Source organism: Pristis pectinata, chromosome 6 (assembly GCF_009764475.1).
Source record: "Pristis pectinata isolate sPriPec2 chromosome 6, sPriPec2.1.pri, whole genome shotgun sequence".
Classification (NCBI taxonomy): Eukaryota; Metazoa; Chordata; class Chondrichthyes; order Rhinopristiformes; family Pristidae; genus Pristis; species Pristis pectinata.
The window spans coordinates 90,150,916-90,177,147 of NC_067410.1; the positions used below are offsets into that span (position 1 = coordinate 90,150,916).

The following is a 26,232-nucleotide window of genomic DNA, read 5'->3' on the forward strand; positions in this document are numbered from 1 at the left end:
TGATGTGGAAAATTATCTTTATCTTGTTTCATCGTTAAGAGTTCTTTAGGTGTAGACATCAAGGAAGTGAATGCATCCAGACATACAAACTTACGTTATTTGTAAACGAAGTAGATCTGGTAATATTTCTGATTACGTTGACAACCTTATCTTGTACAACTAATTGGTGTGCAGTTTTCAATTAACATATGGAATTCAATAGTATTTATTTTAATATATGTACAAGTTTTTGGAAATTTTAAGTGAAGTGTTTATGTTTAATAACAAAACAGTCTAATTTTCAAAATTATGTTTACAAATGTATTGTAAACAAATATTTAAAGGAAAATTAACCTGACCTGTGTTATGTAAAATTGAACTTTGGTTTATTATTGTCACTTGTACCGAGGTACAGTGAAAAACTTGTCTTGCATACCATTCGTACAGATCAATTCATTACACAGTGCATTGAGGTAGTACAGGGTAAAAACAATAACAGAATACAGAGTAAAGTGTCACAGCTACAAGGAGGTGCATTGCAGGTAGACAATAAGGTGCAAGGTCGTAACAAGGTAGATTGTGAGGTCAAGAGTCTATCTCATCGTATAAGGGAACCGTTCAGTAGTCTTATCACAGTGGGATAGAAGCTGTCCTTGAGCCTGGTGGTATGTGCCCTCAGGCTCCTGTATCTTCTGCCTGATGGGAGAGGGGAGAAGAGAGAATGACCTGGGTGGGCAGGGTCTTTGATTACGCTGGCTGCTTCACCAAGGCAGTGAGAGGTATAGACAGAGTCCATGGAGGGGAGGCTGGTTTCTGTGATTTTCTGGGCTGTGTCCACAACTCTCTGCAGTTTCTTGTGGTCCCGGACAGAACATCTGCCATACCAAGCCATAGTGCATCCAAATAGGATGCTTTCTATAGTGCATCGGTAAAAGTTGGTGAGTCTCAAAGGAGACATGGCAAATTTCTTTAGCCTCCTGAGGAAGTAGAGGTGCTGGTGAGCTTTCTTGGCCGTGACGTCTACGTGGTTGCACCAGGACAGGCTATTGGTGATGTTCACTCCAAGGAACTTGAAGCTCTCAACCCTCTCAATCTCAGCACCATTGATGCAGACAGGTGCATAATTCAATTATTTTTAGTACTTCAGGATGAGTTCCTTATTTTCAGTACTGATTTGTAAATGCATTTTGATAGAAGAATAGAAAAGGGTAAAAATAAATACTCTCTGCCATTTTGAGCTTTCAGTAAGTGGAAAACCATGAAAGAATATAAGGCTGATTTTAACGTTCAGGGAACTGAAATTCAATGAAAATTAGCTCTGCATAATTGCACGCATTTTGGCCTGCACTTTTTCAACCAGTGGAGTCTGAAGTCGATATAGGAGAAATTGCTTGTGCCCCTATCAGAAGGGAGTTCTGTCACATTGCTAATAGAGAGGCAGTCTGCCTGCTTTCAGATTCCTTGCCAGACACTGATATTTATGGAAGAGCAGAATGAAGACAAAGGTGATAGATGATGGAAGTTCTACCTTGGCTCTGCTGTATACTATAATTGTACCTGCTGATCTGTGGGTTCAGATTCTATGGCTTTCAATGATATTGAGGCAGGTCCTACCAACACTGGATTAAATTGCACTCATTTGGGTAAATTAATTTTCTCTCCTGTCCATTGGGTTGACCAGACTACAGCATAGGCTTGTATAGCAGCTGCCTGTGTTGAAATCAAGGCCTCTGCCTTGATGGCTTATCCTGCTAACGATCATGGATCTAACCTTAGCCTATTGTAAAGATGAAGTTCCTTATAGCAAGTCCTTGTAGGAACTACTACATCAAATCTACACGTCTTAAGAGGGTTTCCACTTCACTTGCAATAAAGTTAAGGCAATTGAGCAAATAAAGCTCCAACGGAATAACCAGCCTTAGTTTCTCCACACCAGATTATTATCTAAAGAAAATATTGATGTCTTGATGTTGTGATTTCACTTCCAATTACTTTAGACTAGCTTACATGGGCATCTTGGTCAGCATAGAGAGTTGGGCCAAAGGGCTTGTTTTTGTGCTCTATGCTGTGTTATGCTATGTTGTGCTTTCTCTTATAATGTGTCACTTTTTCTTATTTTGTAGGTACTGACTGCGTATCTGGACTATATGGTTGAACTGTGTGTGCTTCTGGGAGGGGAATACAATTCAACATGCACTCAGATGAAGCAAATATTGGAATTTGAAACTATTATTGCAAACATCACAGGTCCCCAGGATGAACGTAGGGATGAAGAGAAAATATACCACAGGATGACCATTGCAGATTTACAGGTACATAAAAGGCAGTACTTTTGGATCGAGTCACCTATTTTATGTTACTTTGCCCACCGTCAATAAGTTAGAAATCTTGAGGGGTAATTGCTTCAAATTGAAAATTTTATATTTAAAAGATGATTCTAAAATCTTTCTAATGTGATACAGAATACAATTAATTTTTGTGAAGCTTTCATTTTAATTGTATTATGTCATGTCGCTATTACTCACTATGAAAGGTACTTGCACATGACCACTGCTCATGGACGTGATCTTTAATTAAGCTTATGTTATAAAGCATCTAGTAACAGGTCCAAACTGAGGTGCTCCTTTGCCTTTAGGAGTTTTGTCAGCTTCTGGAGAGTCAAAGTGTGATATTTTCTTGGATAATGGCAGCAGGATCGCAAGATGTATTGTAGTCGAGCACTACCTCATTTTCAATTAATTGTAATCCATTTTCACTCTGGAATTAATAAGAACACTATGGTACTCATGTTACTCCCATTTTTACCTTCATAAAATGCTGTCATCAAGCGTTTTATCCAATTGTTCTTCTGCAGGTGTTGCCCTTGTATGAGGTGTGCCCTTTCCTACTACACAGACTTTGCAAATCACCTGATGTGAAAGATATATCCCAGAGCCACCCTTACAAAACCATATAAGTGTCACTTCACCTGTGCTTGTCTGTGCTTCAAAATTCCCTTTAATTGGAAGAGTCCCCCAGATAGGAAAGTGTTGTAAAAATATATAGAATGTTCTACAACAAGGCTCTAAATTTCACCACCTCCCTCCAAAAATTCATACAAGACTGGGGTAACCTCTGGAGTAACAGATGAATGACTGAGTTGATTGAGATGACAGTGTGCTCAGTGATTGACTATGGGAGTGCTTATTTGTGGGAACACTATACAGGAGTTAACAGTGGACTTAACATTGCTTCTAGAAACCTCATGATAAAATAATGAAATCAGCAGTAGCTGGTGCATTGAAATAAGTGAAATTATAGGTTGGTCCACAAAATTATGTATCTCCACCGCATAATAAACCAATTACCAAGCCAATTACAAATTACCAATTCAGCATGCTGTGGGCTGGGCCTCCAATTAACTCATTCCTGATCCTCCTTTACCACCTCCACCTACTCTTCTTGAATCCTTGTAGTACAGATCTCTCATCATGTCAAATGCTAGTGTTCGAAAGAGTTTGATGGAGTGACACTGCATTGTCTTCATGATTATCTTCCTCTGGCTGTCTGAACAGTCATCTTATTAACCTAGAAAAAAAGAGGTATGCACGTTAGCATGTAGTTGTGTAGATGAACAATCGCAGAACGGTAGTAAACAGCATCAGGTTGTCATGCTCAGTACATGCCAATAGTATCTGGTATTTCTGGGGAAGAGGACCACCTTTTTTTCCTGTTGAGTTGCTGATACAAGGCTGCAGGTTGGCTACAAATGAAAACCTGATGGCACCATTGGTGTTCCTGTTTTCTAGAGACATAAAGCAAAGTTATATCAGCTAAGCTGATAATGTGAGTTTTAGATAGTTCAACTGAATTTATTCATAATTATATTACATTAATAGAAAGAACTAAAAAATTACTGAAGGTACAAATAATGGTTTCGAGAAACTCAGTTATCATTGACAATAAACTCAATTCTTGAGATCAACTTGAAAATTTTGTTAAAAAGAATAGAACTTGTTTAAAACATCCATAAATGTTCAAATACAGGCTTGTTTGTGTTTTGTTCTCAGAATTTAGCACCTGTCATTGATTGGTTGGATTATTTATCATTTGAAATGGCACCTCTGGACCTGAATGACACAGAACCTGTAGTTGTCTATGCCAAAGAATATCTGCAGTTGATGTCTGACCTTATTAATAATACTGACAAGAGGTAACCCAGATAAACTGTTTGTTGGTTCATAGAGCTTTGTTTAATTGTGTTAATTTTGACCACTTGTCTTTTTTGCACTGAGTCCAGTTGGCTAGGCATACTTGATTGCCATTTAAAGAAATGGCTCAGTGCAAAAAAGACCTGCAAGGAAGATACCAGAATTACAATTCAAACCTAGTGGGAAAGGATGAATAGACTAGGCTTAAAACAAAATGCTGCAGGATAATTCAATATAGGTCTTCAAGGTTATGGGCACCACTGTAAGTATCATTTTTAAATGTGGGAAAGAGGAAAAACTAGAGGGCACTGAAAACCAATAAAGCCATAGGGATTGATTATTTGCATCACAGAGTAGTGAAGGAGATAAGCAGGAAAATAGTGGATGTGTGGTTGTCATTTTCCAGAAATCTAGATTACGAAATAGTTCCTGCAGATAAGAATGGCAAAAGTAACACCTTTATTTAAAAAAAGGAGAAAAAAACCTGGAAACTATGGACTGATTGGCTTAATGCCAGTAGTAGGGAAGGTGCTGAAGGCTATTGTAAAAGATTTGATAACGGGGCATTTTGAAGATGAGGCACAGTCGATATGGAGTTCTGAAACCGAAACTGTGTTTGACAAATGTATGGAGTTTCTTTGAAGGTGTAACTTCAAGTGTTGTAAAATAGTTAGGAGAGAACCAGTAGACTGGAATGTGCTGCTTGGGGTGGTGGTGGAGGCAAATACAATAGGGGTGTTCAAGAAGCTCTTAGATGGGCATGTGAATGTGAGGGAAATGGTAGGATATGGACATTATGTAGGCAGAAGGGATTAGTTTAGTTGGGCATTTTATTGCTAATGTAATTAGTTCGGCACAACATTGTGGGCCGAAGGGCCTGCTCCTGTGCTGTACTGTTCTATGTAGATATGGTGTACCTGGATTTTCAGAAAGATTTTGGTGGAGTCTGTATAAAAGTCAAGTATGCAAAGTTAAAGTGCATGTTATGGGGTTCAATGTATATACGTGGATTAAAAATTGCTGAACAAAATAGGAATGAATGGTCTTTTCTGGAGTGGCAGGCAATGTCTTGTGGGGCACTGCAGGAATCTATACATGGGCCTCAGCAATTGACTATATGGGAAATGTTGCATAATTTGGATAGATGTGAAGTTATCCACCTTGGTAGGAAAAAAAATATACAAGTGACATATAATTTGCATGGTGTTGGATTGGGGCAATACTGATGTGCAAGGAGACTGGGGCGTCCTTGTACATCAGTCATGGAAAGAATACAGGTAATGCAAGCAGTTAAGAAGGCATGTTAGCTTTCACAGCAGGAGGATTTGAGTACAGGAGCAAGGGTGTCTTGTTACAATTATACGGGACCTTGGGAGACTACATTTGGAGTGTTGTGGGCAGCTTTGGTGGCCTTACCTAAGAAAGGATATACTTGCCCTAAAGGAGTGTGTTGAAAGTTAGCAAGACTGATTCCTGGGATGGAGAAGAGACTTAGTTAATTGGGTTTGTATTCACTAGAGCTTGGAAGAATGAGAGGGGATCTAATTGAAACTTAGAAAATTCTGACATGTCTAGACAGACTGGATGTGGGGGAGATGTTTTCTCTGGCTGGAATATCTAGATTGATAGCTGTTACATTAGCTCCTGGGGTGTCACAGCTTCTGGTTTCAAAGCAAGAAAGTTAGGACTGAAGTGAGGTAAACTTTCTTTGCTTAATGGTGAACCTGTGGAATTCTCTACCACAATTTTAAGGCAGCAATAGATACACTTCTAGATGCAAAAGACATCAAGCAGTAAGGGGAGAGAGCAAGAATATTATTTTCATACAGATGATCAACCATGATCGGTGTTTTATTCCTATTTTCTGTGAATATATAATCGTCACCAAAAAATCAAATGGTAAATATAGAAGAAACTGCACAGAGGGTTGTGAGAATGTGGAACTTCTTTCACAGGGAGTAGATCAGGTGAATATTATTACTTCACTTATGAGAAGGTTGGATAAGCATTTGAGAGAAAATGAAGTAGGGAGCTATGCAGATAAAATTGGCTGATAAAGGATCGCATGGACTTGTAGGACTAAAGTACTTGTTCTATGAAATTATCAATGTAATTGATTTTGAATGCAGAAGCTCACTAAGTAAAATTGCCAAGATAGAAATATTCATAAGTTTTCATGGGTCAAAGGCTCCAATAACTCTGGGTGGAACAGCATCTACTTAGTGGAAGTTATTGAGCAGGAGGAAGTAAGAAAGAAGTCGATTGAAAACTTAGGAATGGCTTGGAAGTACATTGCTAAGAATAGAATACAAATTATATCTGCCTGCTTTATATTGCTGATTCAAGTCACATCATCAGATTAGGTTTTACTCTTTTAGTGTACCAGTTGGCAGGACTTCATACCTGGCAAGTTACACGTGTGTTGGCACCTTTATAGCATTTCAGAAGCCTGGTTTGAATATATTTGAGAGATCCAATTTGAGTGATTGCATTTGCCTCTTGAATTTGCTGCTAATTTATAATGGTGGTCCAGGTATTCTGTCCAAACATTGCATAATCCATCCACTCATTATCAAACTGAAGCCATTGCTCCTAAAAGTGTTTTCTTGTGTTTGGCCAAATCTCTCCTAGTTTACTAAAACTAATAGTAGGAAATCTGCTGTCCTTACCCAGTCCTGTGTGTTGCTCCAGACCTACAACAATTCAATTGACTCCTCACTGCAGGTGGCCTGGCAACTAAATAAGTCTAGCAAACCATTCATCATATTAAAACCACTATGTTGAAACAGAAGAAGGATGGAAAAGGACAAAGCAAATGGCATGGACACTGGCACCAAATTCAGATATAGCTAAGTACTCCCAGCTCAGACAAGTTGCAAAGTCCTACTCTCAGATGTCTAATTTGAGAGAGCCTGGTCAAGCAACAGTCTAATGTAATTGTACTCTCAAAATTATTCCTTACAGGTAATGTGCCAAAAACTTCCATCATAATCCCTTGGTACCTCCTTGCCCAATTATAATACACACCCAGCAGAGGTAATAGTACAATGAGGAAGGAGTAATCCTGGGAGCCCTCATTTATTCCAGACTCATAAATAACAGGCCAGAATGGGCAAGGAACTCTCTTCCTAATTACCATCAACTGTTTTTGTTCAGTTAGTACTCATCCACGTTGAGCTGCATTTGAAGGAAGCAATTAAAGTAGCAGAGAATAGATTTTGGATGGGGGATTTCAATGTCGATCAACAAGAATGGCTGGGTCGCACAATCATTGACCAACAGCCTATGTCCCGAATGATGTAACTGCCAGACTGGTTCTGCAGTAGGTAATGAGTGAATTAATACACAGGATAGACATAATCAACTTCATCCTCACCAATCTATCAGTGGCAGATGCATCAGTCCGTGACAGCACTGGTAGGAGTTACTGCTGTGTAGTCCCTGTGTGGACAGAGTCATATCTTTACACATTGAGGACACTTCACCTTGTGTGGAAGTACAATTATAGCATATGGGCTAGACTTGTAGCAGATCTGCCCACTTAAAAACTGCAATTTTCTACACTATCCACAGTCACCAATCTTTGTGTCATCTGCAAACTAACTAACCACCCATCCATTTTTTCATCTGTCATTTAGATGTATATCACAAACGGCAGGGATCCCAGTACAGATCCCTGTGGAACACCACTAGTCACAGACCTCCAGCCAGAATAAGACCTATTAACCATTACCCTCTACCTTTAGCCAATTCTGAATCCAAATGGCCAAGTCACTGTGGATTCCATGCATCTTAATCCTCCAGATGTACCTACCAAGAGGGACCTTGATGAATGCCTGACTAAAATTTACGTAGACAACATCCACAGCTCTATCTTCATTGATCACCTTCGTCAGCTCCTTGAAAAATTTAATCAAGTTTGTAAGACATAACCAGTCTCACACAAAGCTGTGCTGGCTGTCCCTAATTAGGCCATGGTTTTCCAAATGCTCATAAATCCTATCCCTAAGAATCCTATCCAATAGCTTCCCTACCACTGATGTGAGACTCACCGGTCTATGATTTCCAAGATTATCCCCATTTCCCTTCTTGAACAAAGGAACAGCATTAGCTACTCGCTAGTCCTCTGGGACCTGACCTGTGGCTAGAGGAGACACAAGGATCTTGGTCAAGGCCCCAGCAATCTCATCTCTTTCCTCTCTCAGTAATCTGGGGTATATCCCATCAGGCCCTGGGGACTTGTCCACCTGAATGTTCTGCAAGAGACCCAACACCACCTCTATCTTTATCTCAGAATGCCTAGCATACTGTATTAGCATGCTCAACACAGATCTCACTATCCTCCACGTCCATCTACTTGGAGAATACTGACGGAAAGTACTCATTAAAGATTTCACCCATATCCACCACCTCCAAGCACATGTTCCCTCCTCTGTTCTTGAGTGGTCTTACCCTCTCCCTAGTTACCCTCTTGCTCTTGATGTAGGTATAGAATGCCTTGGGATTCTCATTAAAGCTACTTGCCAAGGACTTTTCATGGCCCCTACTGGCTCTCCTAATTCCCTTCTTGAGTTCTTTTTTGGTTTCTTTATATTCCTCAAGAGCTCTGTTTGATTGCATCTTTCTTCTTTTTGAGTTCTGTCCACATAGACTCAGTGGATGATCCCTCCATTATGTCTTCTCTGAGTGCAGCTGTGATATTGTCCCTGATTAGTAGTGGAAGTCCTACCCCTCTTTTACCTCCCTCTCTATCTCTTCTAAAACACTGAAACCCTGGAAAGTTAAGCATCCAGTCCTGTCCCTCTCTCAATCAAGTGTTTGTAATCACCACAACATCATAGTTCCACATAGAGGATCATCATTTCTTTCCTGCATAACAGCCCAGGTGGGAAATGTTTTGTGGGGGTGGTGTGTGTGTGAGGATTAATTAAATACAATGCAGCCTTACTCTTTTTGCTACTAGCATCAGATAGTCACTTGATGATTGTGATTCTAGACATGTGCATCAGCAGGGAGAGGATAGTGTTGTATCCATTGTGAAGCCAATTCTCTCCATCGCCGTTCCTCAGTTCAGAGGTGAGCATTCTTTGTGACTGGCCTACCTCACCAATTTAAGGTGTTTGAGATGGGTTTCCTTGTAGCGGACCAAGGTGGATGCCTTCTTACCTACGAAGTCAGAAGACTGAACGTTCATTCACCATTCCAATTCCAAGCTCATAAATGAAGTTACCAACTCACTGCAATACTGTTCTGAAGATTAACTTGGCTCTTACATTCCAGATGAGATATAAAACCGCAGCATTGTTCAGGTGAATGTTAAAGATCTGTGGGATTTCTTCTGTTTTCCTGGCCAATATTGCTACTCAAACCAGCAAAACAGTGATTCACTGACTATTCATCTTATTATAAAATTGCCAGCAAAAATGACCACAGCTTTTCAAAGCTGCTGTGGTCCAGTTTCAATCCTGACATCAGCTGATATTTATGGGGAGTTTGCACAATCTCTTATGACTGCATGGGTTTCCTCCCATAGTTGAAAGATGTGCAGGTTGGTAGGTTAATTGGCTACTGTAAGTTGACCCTAATTTGTAGATGAGTAGTAGAGTGTGGGCATGTGGGAGTTGAGGGGAATGTGGGGTTAGGGTAGGATTAGTGTAAGAAATGGGTGCTTGATGGTTGGTGTGGACTTGGTAGGCAGAAAAGCCTGTTTCCATACTGGATAAGTCTTTGACTTTGCAATGTTTCTACACAGATGCATGAACTTAATTGAAAAACTTATTACGATCTGCCATACATTATTTACTATAAGATCAAGATACAATTGTTCAGTAGACTTTTCATTCCTTCATGAGTCTGGTCTGTTAATTCCAATTATAAATATTAGCAAGCACAGGATGGGGAACGAGGGATTCAAGTTTATCTGTCTAAAGGATGATTCTAGCTGATTTTTTTATATGCATTATATAAACATTAATTTTTTCTGAAATTTTAGATATTTTCATAGTTTTTATTTTTATTTGTAAAGTTTCCTTTGAATGTTGAAATTAGCACATCATTCAGTACATAGGATAGTAACTACAATGTCACTTAAATGGGAATTTGCCAAAAGATGTTGCACGTTAATGTATGATTTGAGTGTTCTGGCAAACAGTGAAGGAGCCATTTGAATACAAAGTCTTTGCAGTGATGACATAAAATGAATTAAAAGATTAAGTTTTGATATTAAATAGTTTCATCTTGGATTAAGATTTTGTTGTCTTTTAACAAAATAAGTATTTAGCCATGTGATATAGATTGTAATTTCAAATATTGGACGTAAAGCCTAAATCATTAATTTTTTTATTGTTTGAAATCAATTAGCATTTTGAATAATTACATGATGTGGAAATTAGTACACAAAACAGCAGCCAACTTGGATCAGCGGTTTGAAAATGCAAATAAAAAATTTATGGAGGCTCTACTTGGAACAAAAAAGGTGAGATTTCAAAGTTAGGTTGATATCTTACTTTTCAGATAATACAGATTAGAGTTTAAACCATTTAAATATAAGAATTAAAGTTTATCTCTATATTTGCAGTGGTCTTAATTTCTATAAACCCAGTCAGTTTATTCTGTTGTTATTTTCATTTGTTCAGAATAAAAGGTATACAATTCCATTCTAAACCGCACTGCCATTTAGGTCATTGCAACAAATGCAATCGGCCTTTTGGGAAGTACAGGCTGTCCTCGGGTTACAAACACCCTACAAAGGAATGAGCTCCCTTCATATTATTAACTTCAAAAGTTCAATGTACATAGATATATTTCTTCTTACAAACGGCAGAACAAGTTCCCTCTCCATTTTTAGTAATTTTTCATTCCTATCAGTCTTGTGTGCTTTTGATGCCATTCATTACAATACTGTGGAGGTATGGTTACCATATCAAGAGATTTCTGTGTATTTTCTGACTTACGGACAAAATCAACTTCATGGACATCTGTAAAAACAAAACCTGTTTGTTATCTGGGGATGACCTGTTTATGAAATGTTTGCAATTCTTTTCCAATTTTATTCATTAGGTAAATTTCTCCTGATCCTTGTCATGGATTTAGAAATGTTGCCAAATGGTGGTTTATAAATTGTTAAATAAAAAAAACCTAAAGAGATTGGCAAGCAATTGTAATATTAGAAATCAAAGTAGCTTTAGGCTTCCACACCAACTTTAGAGTTTAAAACACAATTACTCTACTTGAATTTTGAACACTAGTTGCAATCAGGCTTTTGCTAGCCATGTAGGCAGACTTCCCATAGTGGATGTTCTGCAAAAAGCTGTGTGACCTGGTCATTTTGACATCTGCAGGCAATAATTCAATAGTTTTTGGTTACCTTGTACACTCATGTGCCACCATACACGTAGAACTCACTGGTTATAAATGATTCTGGATCTCATGCACATAGTACTATATTTAAAAATTAATTTTATTTTCAAGTAGATTGTAATTAATTTTGATTCATTTGCATGTAGTATATAACCAGTTTTAGTAAATGTTCATAAACAAGATTTGAATAAACTTTGGGGCATTAATGTTCAGCAAACATCATTGCAACCAGAAACTTCCGGGATAATTTTCTTGGAATTGTTGGTGATAAAGGAAGTCGATGTAATGGAATTTTTCTGAATTTAAAAATTTCATAACTTGTGCATTATCTTCTGCATTGTAGAATATTGGAGTATTTGACCACCCACAAACTAGTTTGGGAAACAGGCTGATGGGTCTGTTACAAAATTTAACATTAGTTTATTTTTGCATCTGAAAACATTGGATTGTTAATTATAATAACTACTGAAATAGAAAACTTCTCAAAATAATCCATCATAAATTTAGCTGCTTTTCAAATAGTACTGTTTGGAGAAATAAGGTTCAAAGTGCACCATGTTATTATTGTGCTTTTTGATCTTAAATATAAAATATTCCCCAAACTTGTTTTGACTGCTGGCTGTAGAGTTTCTAGATTTTCCTGAAATAAAAGGGAGCATTTAATGTCTAATCTAGCCTCTGAAAAGTTAAGGATAATGATACCATGAGTTGCTTGTTTGTTGCACAGAAAGATTTGTAAGCCACAATAGTTCAGACTTTAGGGTAAAATAGCAGAACGAGATGCATATTTCAGGTTTAAGCCAAATGACTTCTTGCATTTTTTTTTCAGGCCATACTTCATGGTTCAGCTTAGCTGCTGTTTGAATACAAAATTTGCTTATAAAATGCCATCATAATTGTGGTGAAAATTTATTTCTTATAACTTTTTTTTACAGTAGATGGGTATGAACTAAATTAATCAGCATTAAAATGAACCTTTATTGCTTGATATCTGGCTTTGGTATTTCTTTGTATGTTGCAAAATACTCAGTGCTAATCTGTAAGAGGCCAATTTGTGTGAAACTTTCTTGTGGTGACCCGAATATCACTGCTGGTTAATTATCTTCTCAGTAGTGTACAAGGTCTTATAATAGTGATAGCATATGATAGTAAGCTGAAAGTTGCAGTTGATATGAAACTTATTTGTTAAAATTTGTGGACAGGAATTTCAGCTTTACAATATCAAGAATAGCAAGGTGGAACTAACAAACACTAGAATGAAAAGTTGTGTTGGATTCATTAGCATCTATAAGATATGCATTCAGTATTTTTTTCCAAAAAGAAAGACAAATCTTAATAAATCTTTATCATCAGGATATCAGCTTATGATGATTATTCTAAATGGCACCATTACATTTTTGTAAGAATCGATTTTTACAGTGCACAGTGGCACAATGAGAGAACTGCTGCCTCACAGGTCAACTGACCTCCAATGCTGGCTGTTTGGAGTTTGCACATTCTCCCTGTGACCACAGGTTTCTCCAGGTGCTCTGGTTTCCTTCCACTTCCCAAAGACATGCAGATTGGTAGGTTAATTGGCCCTTTGTGTGTGGGGGTGTAGTAGAAACTGAGAGGATTGATGGAAATTTGGGGAAAATAGAATTAGTGTAGGATTAGGATAAATGGGTGCTTGATGGTTTGCGTGGACTCAGATGCTGTAGATTTCCATGCTGTATGACTGTATGACTATGACTAACTCTATGACTAACAACAAAATATCAAATACATTTCAGGTTGCATTCACTAAGTATACTGAATTAACACTTGCATTGCGAAAACCTGTTCTCTTTTAGTCCTGTACTCCTCGATGGCAGACCTGCATTGCAAACACAGACGACACTCTAGGATTTGCCTTGGGGGCTTTGTTTGTAAAGTTTACATTTGACAAAGACAGCAAAGTAATAGTAAGTTTCTCATATTTCAATTTTCTTATATTGGGCAAAGAAATGTACCATTAAAGAAACTTCATTAATACTTTTGAATTAATAACTTGCTTATAACTAAAACATCCCTGATCTCTTCTAATTTACAGGCTTCAATATATCAATTATATAAATTAATTCATTTAATTTCTCTGAAAATTAAACACAATTGATGCTATTTTGTGGATCCTGATTTATATTTATTTTACTACTTTGAATTGCTTCTGGGAATCAAATGATTAAGACCTAAATGTGAGATTTCAATGTGTATAATTTCATCTTGATCCTATAACGTAATACATATTTAGTTACAAGCTAGGTGAACACACAGCAGGTCTGGGTCTTGCATTCATCTTGGACTGAAGGGTTACACAGATTGAAGTAGTTGAACCACAATTTTAATTAGAATTTAAATTGGATTTAAGTTCATACAGTAACTGGAAACTGAATGCAAATAAGGTAATACAAAAATACAAATTAAGAATAGGAGTAGGCCACTTAGCCCTTAAGTCTGTTCCACCATTCAGTAAATACATGGCTCATTTTGATTGTCATCTCATATCCACACTTCCATCAACTCCTGGTAACATTTTGCTTATCAAGAATCTATCTACCTCTGCCTTAAAAATATTCAAAGACTGTGCATCCTCCACCCTTCGAGAAAGAGAGTTCCAAAGTATCATGACTCTGAAAGAAAATATTTTGCCTCATTTCTGTCTTAAAAATGTCTTATTTTTAAACACTGACCACTAGCTCTAGATTCTCCAACTGGAGGAAAGCATTCTCTCCATGTTAACCCTGTCAGAGCTCTTCAGGATTTTATGTTTTAACCAGATCCCCTCTCATTCTCCTAAATTCCAGTGGGTAGAAGCATAGCCTGTCCAACCTGTCCTCATAAGACAACCTTACCATTCTTGGTATTAATCTAGTAAACCTCATCTGAATTGTTTCCAATATTCTAACATCTTCCTTAAATAAGCGGACCAGTAATGTTCACAGTATTCCAGATGTGGTCTCACCACTGTTCTACTTTTGTACTCATTTCTGCTTGCAATAAACAATAACATTCTGTTAGCTCTCCCAAAACAAATCAAATGACTGCACTATTTACACTTTCATTCCAAATCTTCCTGATTTTTAATTTATGTGCTAACCGCATTTAGCTATTAAACTGTGGGCCAGTTTAGCTTTTTCAATAACTTCGATTAATTCTCTTCCTAGGCAGAGGAGATGATCAATCAAATTCGAACAGCATTTAAAGAGGGCCTGGAAAAGCTGACGTGGATGGATGATAAGACCCGCCAAGCTGCTGAGGAAAAGGTTTGTTTATCTTAAACTGTTTTTGGTTCCAAGACTATTATAAATTTTTGATATCTGGACCAGAACATTGTAATTGAAAGTTACAAAAATCTTCGTCTGCTGTATATTGGCACTGTGGACTTTAAGTGGGGGGAAAAAAGTTACTTTTTTCATTGAATTTTATATTTTGGCTACTTTTGCTGCTCTTCTACTACTGCCGGCTGTGTGGGATCCATGAAGCCACGTGCTGATAATGCCCAGAAGTTAAATACATTACATCTACCTCTAAAATTCTTCTTATTAACATTTCTATGGAGCAGAGTTGATGAAACCTGAATTATTAGCTTAAAAATTGGTGTAATAGCCTTGCCCTCTTTTTTTTTTTGGCCCATGTGCCCTGTCAACATCTGAACCTCCTTGTGACCTCCATGGAGGTGCTTTAACTGAATGTAAATGCATGACAATGGTATGTGAAACTCCCATGTAGTATTCTTACAAAACAGCAGGATAAATGTAATGTTTAAGATGACCCAACCTATAAGGTATGCAGGTTACCAGGATAAATCAGATATATGGAAATGAGGAGCTATTAGACCAAAACAAGTGCTCATATGACCTTGGCTTAATACAAGACTCTGGCACCCTTATGGGAATTTCAGCCTTCATCCATTTAAAAAAGTTATAAGAGCCAGGTGCTGTAATCCCAAAGGCATCCCCTTAATCATCATTGGTGGAAGTGGAGCACCGGGAGCAGATTGGAGAAAGAAAAGGAGGCAGAATATTGTAGGGACATTGTTTACAAGATTTCATCCTTGTCCCACATTCACAACAAGGAACTTGCAGGCTATAATGGCCTTATAGAAATCTTTGTAGGCAGGCAGCAGCAAAATAGGCAATGGGGGAAGCTCTGCCAATACTGCATGAAGAATGGAGGTCACAATTGAACTCGGAGGTTATGTGTCTACCATTTTAAGTAGCCACAGGCAATTGTGTGCCACAAGAGAACATCTCCAGAGTTGTCACATCGCCAGGATTTTGACAATTTATCCAGTTTGGCACTGGAAAAGCCAACAATGGAATAGAGAGGGTCATTCAGTTTTATGCTCTTGCTGCGTTTTCCAAGTTCATGTGGCAGTTAAGGCAACAGTAACTCTGTGTGTTCTATGGCTAGTCCTTAAACTTCCTAAATGGAAAGGGTGACCACTTTAATTGTGCAGCTTGCATGTGACAACATCCAAAGCATTCTCTCTGTTAGCGAAGGACTAACTGAAAGTTTGGGAAGTGCTTTCACCCTTCCGGAGCTCTTCAAAGAAGACAAGCACACAAACTGGTGCGTTGTTCATGTCAGTGTCCGATGCTGTCTTGGATAGCTACCAATAGGCCCATCCTGCCTGCTAGCTCATCAAGGATATTTGTCAAATTCTTCCCCTTGCAGTTTCAGAGAACTATAGCTGGGTATCACTTACAACCCAGGGCTGTGTGTGTTAATAAAACCAGGACCTCATAATGTACCTCCAAGTGTCCCATTAAGTAACAAGCTGTGAATAATTGATGCCCTTCGTGTGCAAATCCTACAGTTGCCAGGACCACACATGTTAAGTAGATAAATAGATGTAATTTGTACAAAATATTTAGAGAAGAGGTTAGTATTTTTTCTGGAAATTCTTGTTTGTATATATGTTTAATTTTAATGAAAAAAAATTGCAATAGCAAATTCTTTACCAAGAGAGGAAGTGCTTCTCATTGAACAACATATTTTCTTATTTTATTCCATTATTTTCCTGCTTCAGTTGCTGTACTTGTGGGGAAACAGTACTATGCTCATCAACTTAAAAAGTCAATTGCTTTCTCGAGGATGAAAATGGAACCTTATTTCACTTTTTGACAGTAATATCTGAGGACAAATTGACCAAAACCTAGCTGTAAATTAGCCTTCCATTTTAATTCGCTTGAAAAGGTTGCTGCTAGCACAAGTAAATAAATAAGCATAACATGATAGCTAGCAAGTAAAGAGGAGAGTGGGAGTAATCGGAAAGCAGTCATTATTACATCCAATTTGGTAAACTCTCAGGCTTTGAAGTTTTTTTTTCGGCATGGAAACAATTTGCAGAGATGATGGTTGTTTTCCCTTTTATTTTTTGCATTTGTTTGAGTTTTTTTTCCTGCAATAGTTCACTTAATGATTTCTGTTGCCATGGAATTTGTGAGACATGCTGAAGTGGCCAAGTAGCATGAAAAGAGGTCATTAGAAACCAATCCAGGCATCTTGCAATGGTTTGCATCTTGCATTTTCTGCCTCTTCTCAGCTAGCAAAAACAATTACATAAATCAGGGCTGCAAGATTAGAAGAGAAAGGAATGAATTGGTTTTGTGTTCATTTCCAAACATGAGTATTGAACATTGGTTTCCTATTTTATTTAAGAGAAACAAAGTCAAAGATGTGCATTCTTGTGTAAAATAAAATCATAGTTTATTTCAAAATTTCCCTTTTTTCATCACTTCACGGCTTGCTTCTGTGCTATATGACTCTATGACTTCAAACCCATCAGTTTGATTTGTGTACCCCCGGAATGAGGTTAGAGAGAAGAAAAAACTAGAAATGTAAGATGCAAAACTGGAATGGCTGAAATCGGAGCTGAGTCCTAAAGGCTGCAATGTCCAGTCAGAAGGTGAGGTGCTCTCCCTCAAGATAATGTTACACTTCACTGGACACAGTAGGAGGCCAAAAACAGAGAGGTCAGTTGGAAACTCAAGTGCACCCTTATAGATTGAATACAACTCTTTTCCAACTGGTATCCATATTTGGCTTCCCTGTTGACGAGGAAACCACATTGGAAGATTGAATGCAATATTCTAAACTGGAAGAAGTAGAAGTAAATTCCTCCTAACCTGGCCGCCAGTCCCAGAATGGTAGAAAGGGAGGAGGTAAAAGGTTAGGTGCTACATTTGCTATTGGTTGCATGGGAAATTGCTATGAAATGGGTATTGGAGGAACTAGGTGAATGGAATATAGGAGGAGCAGTCCCTTTTGAATGCTGAAAGGGAAGGGGAGAGGCAGATATGTCCTGTCATGGTATTGAGTTGGAGGTGTCAGCCATTACAAAAGATGATCCATTGAACATAGAAGCTCTTGGGCTGGAAGGAACTTTATCCTTGTTCTAGGTGGGAGAAATGGAAGTGAGAGTAGAAGTGTAAGAAATTGAACAGGCATGGTTGGGAGCTCTATTAATTGTGGTTGAGGACAAAAGAAGAGGTATTGGAAGCTCTAGTGTGAAACGTCGAGTGGTCAGATTGCCTTTCCACGGCTACCATTGTAATGATCATTAATCATTTATCGTGTAACAGATCTCTTGTTTACACACATTCTCATCTAGCTCCTTCGCCTTCAGAACTGAAAAGGCATAGTAATTATTTTGGCAGTACACTACCACTGTTTCATTGCCTTGCATACATAAATCAGTTCTTGGAATCTGAAGGCAACTTCAGCATATAAATGATACATCATGTGTACATATTGCATTCGTTGTATTTCTAATACCCAGCTTTCTCAAAGGTATAATAGCCGCATTTTGTATAACTGTTTTGTCACAGCTAGTAATTCTGAACCACATCAATGTATGGTAGCATGGCAACTGGAGGGGAATTTTATGTGCATCTATATAGACATCCTTTGTGGTTGCACACCAGCTGTGAGTGAATAGGGTAAAAGCCCTCATGGTTGACAAACGCTCCTGGGTCATCCATGGGCTTTGTCAGTGATGCAACCAGAATTACAAACCCAAATCATTGTTGCCCCTGGCAGAAGAGCCATGAGTCACCTGGGGCATAGTAGTGTTTGTACCATGTCATTGCAATCCTCCAGATGTCTCCTGCTGTGCCCTTGAGGCTTCAAGGGGGAAAATAGTCACCACATATAAGGCATGGCCATCAGATTCAGTTTGGTCTTGTTCTCATTGGTTGCAAATGTCTGCCATCTCCTGATGCAACTCTTCAAACACTTGTTCCAACAAGTCAAGGAAGCTTATTCTCTGTTGTTCTGATGGCCAACTTGGTCGGTGCTCAGGTCCAAATTAACACTGCGCTTATCAGAATCCAAAATACAGTTTGGATCTCAAAACTTCCAAACTATAGATAATGCCTCCAGAATGTGTAAAGTAATCCCTCAGCACAAGTATTATGGGGGAGAAAACCTTTCCACTACTGTGCAAGAGAGTACAGTATATATTTCCATGTTCCAGGCTTCAGATCCATTGTCTGGCATATGCTTCTTACCTTGCTTTGACTAGTGAGTGCCAAGTAACCAAATGAGCTGAAATCAAACTCCACAACCCAAGTTAATACTTCTGTAATTAATATTTTGAAATCAACAAGCCTTCTTCCTGTGGGGTTGATTGCATGTGCATAACTCACTGGAGGTAAATGTAGATCTCGACGGGCTGAAACTCATCCTTTTATATCTGTCAGTCTGGCAGTCATGGAAATGGCACTTTATAATGCTTATTTTGGCACTTCAGCTATTTATTTGGTAGAAGAAATTGGAATGGCTTGTTTGCATCTTATATACTGCAGTGGTTAACCTTTTGTAATGATACCATTTATAGCAGTAACTAATGCAGCCCCTTGGCGTCATGGAAATAATTGTATATTTTAGTTTTCCTGGGATTCTAGCAAATGGGTGTTCATCTGAATTTCTTTCAGCATAAGGATTAACTTGTTTTAAATGGTTACTTAATAATATGTTATAAATCACTCATCCGATACATTTTGCTTTTTGTTCCCTTTTCTGTTAGGCTGATGCCATTTATGACATGATTGGTTTTCCGGACTTCATTTTAGATAGCAAGGAATTGGATGAAGTTTATGATGGTGTAAGTAAATAAAAACTAAAAGGTTTAAGATATTGAAGCACTGTAAAGGAACAATTAATCTGATATACAAGCATTTTAGGTGTTTTTCTATGTAACTGGCCAGGAAGGCCTAAAATCCATTGTGCACTTGAGGTACAGTTGAACAACTTGTTGAGACCCAACATTATTTGTGAGGTTCAAAGCATCAAAACTGCTTCCAAATAATATGCTTCACCAAGGCCCATATGCAGCTAGAATAACTGGACCAATATTGGGGAGAGTGGTGAGTGTTGTCTGTTAAGTATAACACAAATTTAAACTCCCTTGGCTTTCTCCTTGATATAGGAACTTTCTCATATCACCTTGAGATTTGCACAACTGATTAGAATGCTGAGGAAGATAGTTGGCCTTTTTCTAAAATGGGAGGACATTATTGACTGGTAGTGCCTAAACCAGCCCCCGTCAACAATGGGGCAATGAAGTGACACCAAAATATCTAATAGAACTAACTGCATTGTTTTCCTAGTTCGGGGTAGTAGGATGAAAGTGCACAGTGTACCTATGGCGTAGTTACTCCAAAGGTTTCTTACGGGATCATGTTACTTGTCCACTGTTTAAGAATTATCAATCAAATTTGGCAAATAACAAATGAAGCTTAGCTCCATTTAAATGTAGATCATTTTTTTTAAACATGATGATCATCTTCCAATAATCTCTATTTTTTCCATTGTTACACCAGTATGAAGTATCAGAGGATTCATTCTTTCAAAATATGCTGAATTTCTACAACTTTTCGACCAGGGTTATGGCTGACCAGCTTCGGAAAACACCAAACCGCGAACAGTAGGTGTTTTGACATTTCTGTTTACCTTGTATTGTAAAAGAATGGGTTCATATATACTTTTACATTTTTTTTTAATTAATCTGCTTTAATTAAACAAGCTGCTCAGATAATGGGCTAGATCATGCTGGACCAGACCCACTGCCCACCTCTCCACACTTGTCTTTTCCAAATGTGCAGGGCCAAACAAGCTAGCCCTCTGTACCCGAGAAGCATTTGATGAGATGGAGGAGACCACTACTGTTAAAGGCTTTGCTAGAATGTCTTAAAATTAAAATTGTTTAAAAAAACATAAATGTAATTAAAAATGCCTTAAAATGTTTAAAAATAATTAAAAGCATTAATTAACTTCTCTTTGGAACCTTTTTGTCACTTTCTGAGAAATGTGAAGCAATAATAATTAATGCCTCCCCATGAAAGTCTCTGATAATTGTACACAGAAAAAACATAATTTAGAGCAGATGGAATAATCAGTCCGGTACTTCTCTTTTGTGTATAGGTGGAGCATGACACCTCCTACCGTTAATGCATATTATGTACCAACAAAAAATGAGATAGTCTTTCCTGCCGGTATTTTGCAAGCACCATTCTATGCCAGAAATAGTCCAAAGTAAGTACTTCCTTTGATTTTCTTCGAGGAGTGATATCTTCATTAAATGTCCATCACTGTCAAGATTGAATTACTGATGTTTCTTTTTGACTTGACTATAGGGCTCTGAACTTTGGTGGCATTGGAGTGGTGATGGGTCATGAATTAACACATGCCTTTGATGACCAAGGTACAGCAATAGATACAAACCCTGAAATCACAGCTTCGCAATACTGTCACTGAAAGTTTGCAGGCATAAACTTGTATCTCCTACCAGGGCTCACCTTAACTAAGAAGGGGATTATTTAAATATTAAGATAGACACACTGGCTCAGTGGACCTCCATAATTTTGGAGCAGTTTACTGTCTCCATTGAGATGGGACAGGCCAGGCTTATGCAGGATTTGCATGATAAAATCAAACATTACTCAGCTTCTGCTGAGTTGGAGCCTATATTCAAGCTAGATTCCAATTGCAGTTAACCTATCTGGTTTGAATTACCATAGTGGGGTGCATCTGCAGGTTGAGAAATGATCTGTATTTATCCCTTAAGAAGTGAGAGATGTAATGGACCAAGAACCTGGTGACACCACTGGACATAGCTGTAAATATAACAGAAACAGGAAATACTGGAAATACTCAGCAACCTTGTAGAGCAAAAACAAGAGTTATCATTTCATGTGAATCAAATTTATCACAGAACCATAGAAACGTTACAGGATAAAAGGAGGCCATTCAACTGATCTAGTCTGTAGAAGCTCGTCAGTCCCCTTCCTTGCTCTTTCCTCAAACTTGCAAATTTTTCTCATCCAATAGCTAACCGCTTCTCTTTTGAAGGCACCAATTAATTCTCATTTCCATTCGCATCTGGAGTCAGTGAATTCCAGGTCATAACTACCCTCCATGTTAAAAAAAACCTCATATCCCTTTTGTAAATTTTACCCCAAAATTTTAAATTGATGCTCTCTGATCCTCAAACTACCACCTACATCCATCAAATCTCTTCTCAACCTTTTGTAATAAAAGGAGAATAGTTTAATTCTATAGCTGAAATCTCTCATCCATCCAACAACTTTACCTTTCAATGTAGTGTTGCACGTGGGTGTGTGGGGGAAAAGTACTCCTCTGACAAAAATTCTCATAGCAAACAAGATGCTAAATTTGGCAGACATGTTCTTCCAAGTCTTCTGTCATTATTTTAAATTTTCACTACAGATAAACAGAATTTACGGGCCATAGTATTATATTGGCTATATAGTGTTATGTAACATTATCTTGTGCAGGCAGAGAACATGATAAGGATGGCAACTTACGACCATGGTGGCAAAATTCTTCACTTGAAACTTTTAAGAATAAAACTGCATGTATGATCAACGAGTACAACCAGTACACTGAAAATGGAGAACATATCAATGGAAAGCAGACACTGGGCGAAAATATTGCAGACAGTGGAGGCCTCAAAGCTGCGTATCATGTATGTTGATCATTTCGTTTTTAAAATGTAGGCACATTTGATATCTTGATACCTTGCAAATAAAGCAGGCTAGAAATGATACAGATAGGGCTGTGAGGGGAACTTGTACCAGTTCTATTGCACACCGGGCCCAGACATTATGTGCAACTGAACACTCCTTTTGTGCTTGTTGCAAGCAAAGATTTTTTTCTCACCAGTGTAAAATTGGGCTGCAGGTTGTGGTAGATCTTGAGTGGGTGGAGTAAGGTAAAGAGGATCAAACTCCATTAGAGATGTGAAACTGTAGACTGTGGTATAGAGATGTTATGGTGAGATGGATTAGAAAGGATTGTGGTTGGGGGAGAGACATGAGTAGGGTGTAGACACGATTATGAGAAACAGAGGATCAAGTGAGGAGAGAGACAGGATCAGTAAGTGTGGCTGATGTCAGCGAATCCTGATGTCAGGATTTGGGTCAGCAGTAGAGATTTCTTGGAGGAAGGACAGGCGGGAGAGGGGGGTGTCAGGAATTTAGGGGAAGGGGTAGAGGTGGAAAAGGGGTCAATGACCAAGGTGTCCTGAGAGAGGATTGAGCTGAGAGTGGATGTAGGGGTCATTTGGTGGGCAGGTAATTGAGGATTATACCGGGGCTAGGTGGGTATTGCCTGTGAGGTTGGCAGGTCAGGGGGTGGAAGAGTCTTCAGGAGAGAAAACGCTAAGAAAACCATTTCAAAGGGGATAGACTGGGAGATGATAAATGCCCTAGATTGCTGGCAGCATATCCTATAAGTTTGGGCCCTTGGCTCCCTTTAATTTCTGCTGAAATTGGCTTCAGTCCTTCAGTTAAAGGTTATATCAGAGTACATTACTGTTTATATGCTTCAGATATGGAGAAGAATTTTGTGCAAGTGACATCAAATATGTTTTGCATGTCATTTTATGTCATTTCTTCTGCTCAGTAGTCTCCAAGTATATCTGAGTAATATGCACAGAGGATCCAGAAACCATTTCCTGAGGTATGCTGCGCTAAATGCTTGATTGGGTTCTTGATAAAATTCTCTTGTGTAGCACTCAAAAATAGTGTATCTCACAATAGACATTCTAAGCCATCCAGCATTACCAACACACAGTTTAGTTTCGGAAGGCGTTTCATAAAGCACCATGTAAGTCATCTATTATTGAAAGAAGACAGATCATTGGCTGAAGGAAAGGATCAGACAAATGTCTTATGAGATTCACTGCAGAAAATAGTGAAGTACTACATTCTTGGGGGGAGAAGAGAATGGTCAAATCCTTAATAGCTTGGTTAGCATCCATGGATGGCAGGCACACAGGGACAGAAATTCCTTCTAACAGTATCAAAAGTACAGAATATATCATAGGTGCACATCTATGGCCTTTGCCATTGCATTGAAGGTATGATATGATTTAATTATGATCATTTGATAGCTGTGACTGCCCAAATATCAGTGGAAATATTGCAGGGTTTTAGGGTGGTGATTTATATGAATTCAAAGCATTTCATCTGCTCACCTGCAATCAGGAATCTGATTAATATGGCCAGTGTTGCAGCTGAACCTTTTCAAAGACAAAGGGACATCAGTGTCATACACCCTATTCTGCCAGTTGATGCTGACAGTGTGTAGGGCGTAACAAAAGTGGAAAAGCTCAACTCGCCTGATGTGACAGTGGAGGAGATCAACAACTGCAATCTGTGAAATAGGGCTCCAGACTGATATAGAACACAGAACAGTACAGCACAGGAACAGGCCCTTTGGCCCATGATGTGCTGAACTAAATTAAATGCCTAACTAAAATTAATCCCTTCTGTCTACACAATGTCCATATCTCTGCACATTCATGTACCTGTCCAAGAGCGCCTTAAACATCTCTATCGTATTTGCCTCCACTACCACCCCTGGCACTGCATTCCAGGCACCCACCACTCTCTGTGTAAAAACAAACAAAAACAACTTGCTCTGTACATCTCTTTTGAACTTGCTCCTCTCACCTAAAATGCATGCCATCTAGTATTAGACATTTCAACCCTGAGAAAAAGATACTACCTGTCTATCTATGTCTCTCGTAATTTTATAAACTTCTGTCAGGTCTCCCCTCAGCCTCTGCCACTCCAGAGAAAACAACCCAAGTTTGTCTAACCCCTCCTCATAGTACATGCCCTCTAATCTAGGCAGCATCCTGGTAAACCTCTTCTGCACCCCTTTTAAAGCCTCCACACCCTTTCTATAATGGGCCAACCAGAACTAAACGCAATACTCCAGATGCAGCTTAACTAGAGTTTCATAAAGCTGCAACATAACTTACCAACTCTTGAACTCAATGCCTCAACTAATAAAGGCAAGCATGCCATACGCTGCCTTTACCACCCCATCAACCTGTGCAGCCACTTTCAGGGAGCTATGGACGTGGACCCCAAGATCCCTCTGTACATTGACACTGTTAAGGATATTGCAAGCTATTAAGGATTTGACCATTCTTTTTTTCAAGAATGTAGTACTTCACTATTTTCTGCAATGAGTCTAATCTGACATTTGTCTGATCCTTCCTTTCAGCCAACGATCTGCCTTCTTTCAACAAGTTCTCATTTAGGACCTCACCCATATCCTCTGCCTCCAAGCACCTTGTTCCCTCCTTTATCCTTGAGTGGTCCTACCTTCTCCCAAGTTATCCTCTTGCTCTTGATGTATGTATAAAATGCCTTGGGATTCTCTTCAATCCTACTTGCCGAGGACTTTACATGGTACTTCCTGGCTCTCCTAATTTCCTTCTTGAGTTCTTTTCTAGCTTCATTATAATCCTTAAGGGCTCCATTTGATTTTAGCTTCCTAAACCTCACATACGATTCCTTTTACTTCTTCACCATATTCACCACGTCTCTCGACGTCCAAGGTTCCCTTACCTTGTCATTCTTGTCCTTCCTTCCACTGGGACGTATCAGTCCTGTACTCTGTGCAGTTGGTCTTCAAACACCCTCCACATGTTGGATGTGGATTTACCCAAAAACAGCTGTTCCCAATTAACTCTCCCTACTTCCTGCCTAATGCTCTTGTAACTTGCCCTGCTCCAATTTAATACTCTCCTGCAAGATCCATATATATCCTTATCTATAGCCATCTTAAAACGTAAGGAGTCATGGTCACTGTTCCCTAAATGTTCTCCCACTGAAATGTTAGACACTTGGCTAGGTTTCATTTCCCAAAACCAGGTCCAGTATGGCCCCTCCTCTTGTTGGGCTATCTACCTAATGATTTAAGAAACTCTGCTGGATGCACCTAACAAATTCTGCCCCATCTAAGCCTCTTGTAGTAAGGAGGTCCCAGTCTATATTGGGGAAGTTGAAGTCACTCATGACAACAACCCTGTTGTTTTTACACCTTTCCCTAATCTGCCCACATATCTGTTGCTCAATGTCTCAGTGGCTATCCCATCAGAGTGATGAAACTACAGAGCCCCCCCCCCAATAGCCTTTCTTATTTTTGAGTTCTACCCATATAGACTCAGTGGATGAGCCCTCCATTATGAGTGCAGCTGTGATATTGTCCCTGATTAATAGTGCAAATACCACCACCCTTTCTTTTTACCTCCCTATCTTTTCTAAAACACTGAAACAGTGGAACATTAAGCATCCAGTCCTGTCCCTCTCTCAGCTCCAGATTTCCAGCATCTGCAGTCTCTCTTGTGTCTCCTGTCCCT

At 38.7% G+C, this 26,232-nt stretch overlaps 1 protein-coding gene across 5 annotated transcripts in view; it reads left to right on the forward strand.

The window, feature by feature from the left end:
• Positions 1-26,232, forward strand: part of LOC127571963 (endothelin-converting enzyme 2-like) — a 124,959-nt gene that overhangs the window by 85,714 nt on the left and 13,013 nt on the right. For all 5 annotated transcript variants that reach the window (XM_052018742.1, XM_052018739.1, XM_052018744.1 and 2 more), the window contains 10 exons: positions 2,103-2,291; positions 4,029-4,171; positions 10,530-10,644; positions 13,361-13,471; positions 14,711-14,809; positions 19,579-19,656; positions 20,375-20,478; positions 20,976-21,086; positions 21,188-21,255; positions 22,349-22,539. In XM_052018742.1, coding sequence (XP_051874702.1) covers positions 2,103-2,291; positions 4,029-4,171; positions 10,530-10,644; positions 13,361-13,471; positions 14,711-14,809; positions 19,579-19,656; positions 20,375-20,478; positions 20,976-21,086; positions 21,188-21,255; positions 22,349-22,539 — 1,209 coding nt within the window. The remainder of the gene's footprint in view (positions 1-2,102; positions 2,292-4,028; positions 4,172-10,529; positions 10,645-13,360; positions 13,472-14,710; positions 14,810-19,578; positions 19,657-20,374; positions 20,479-20,975; positions 21,087-21,187; positions 21,256-22,348; positions 22,540-26,232) is intronic.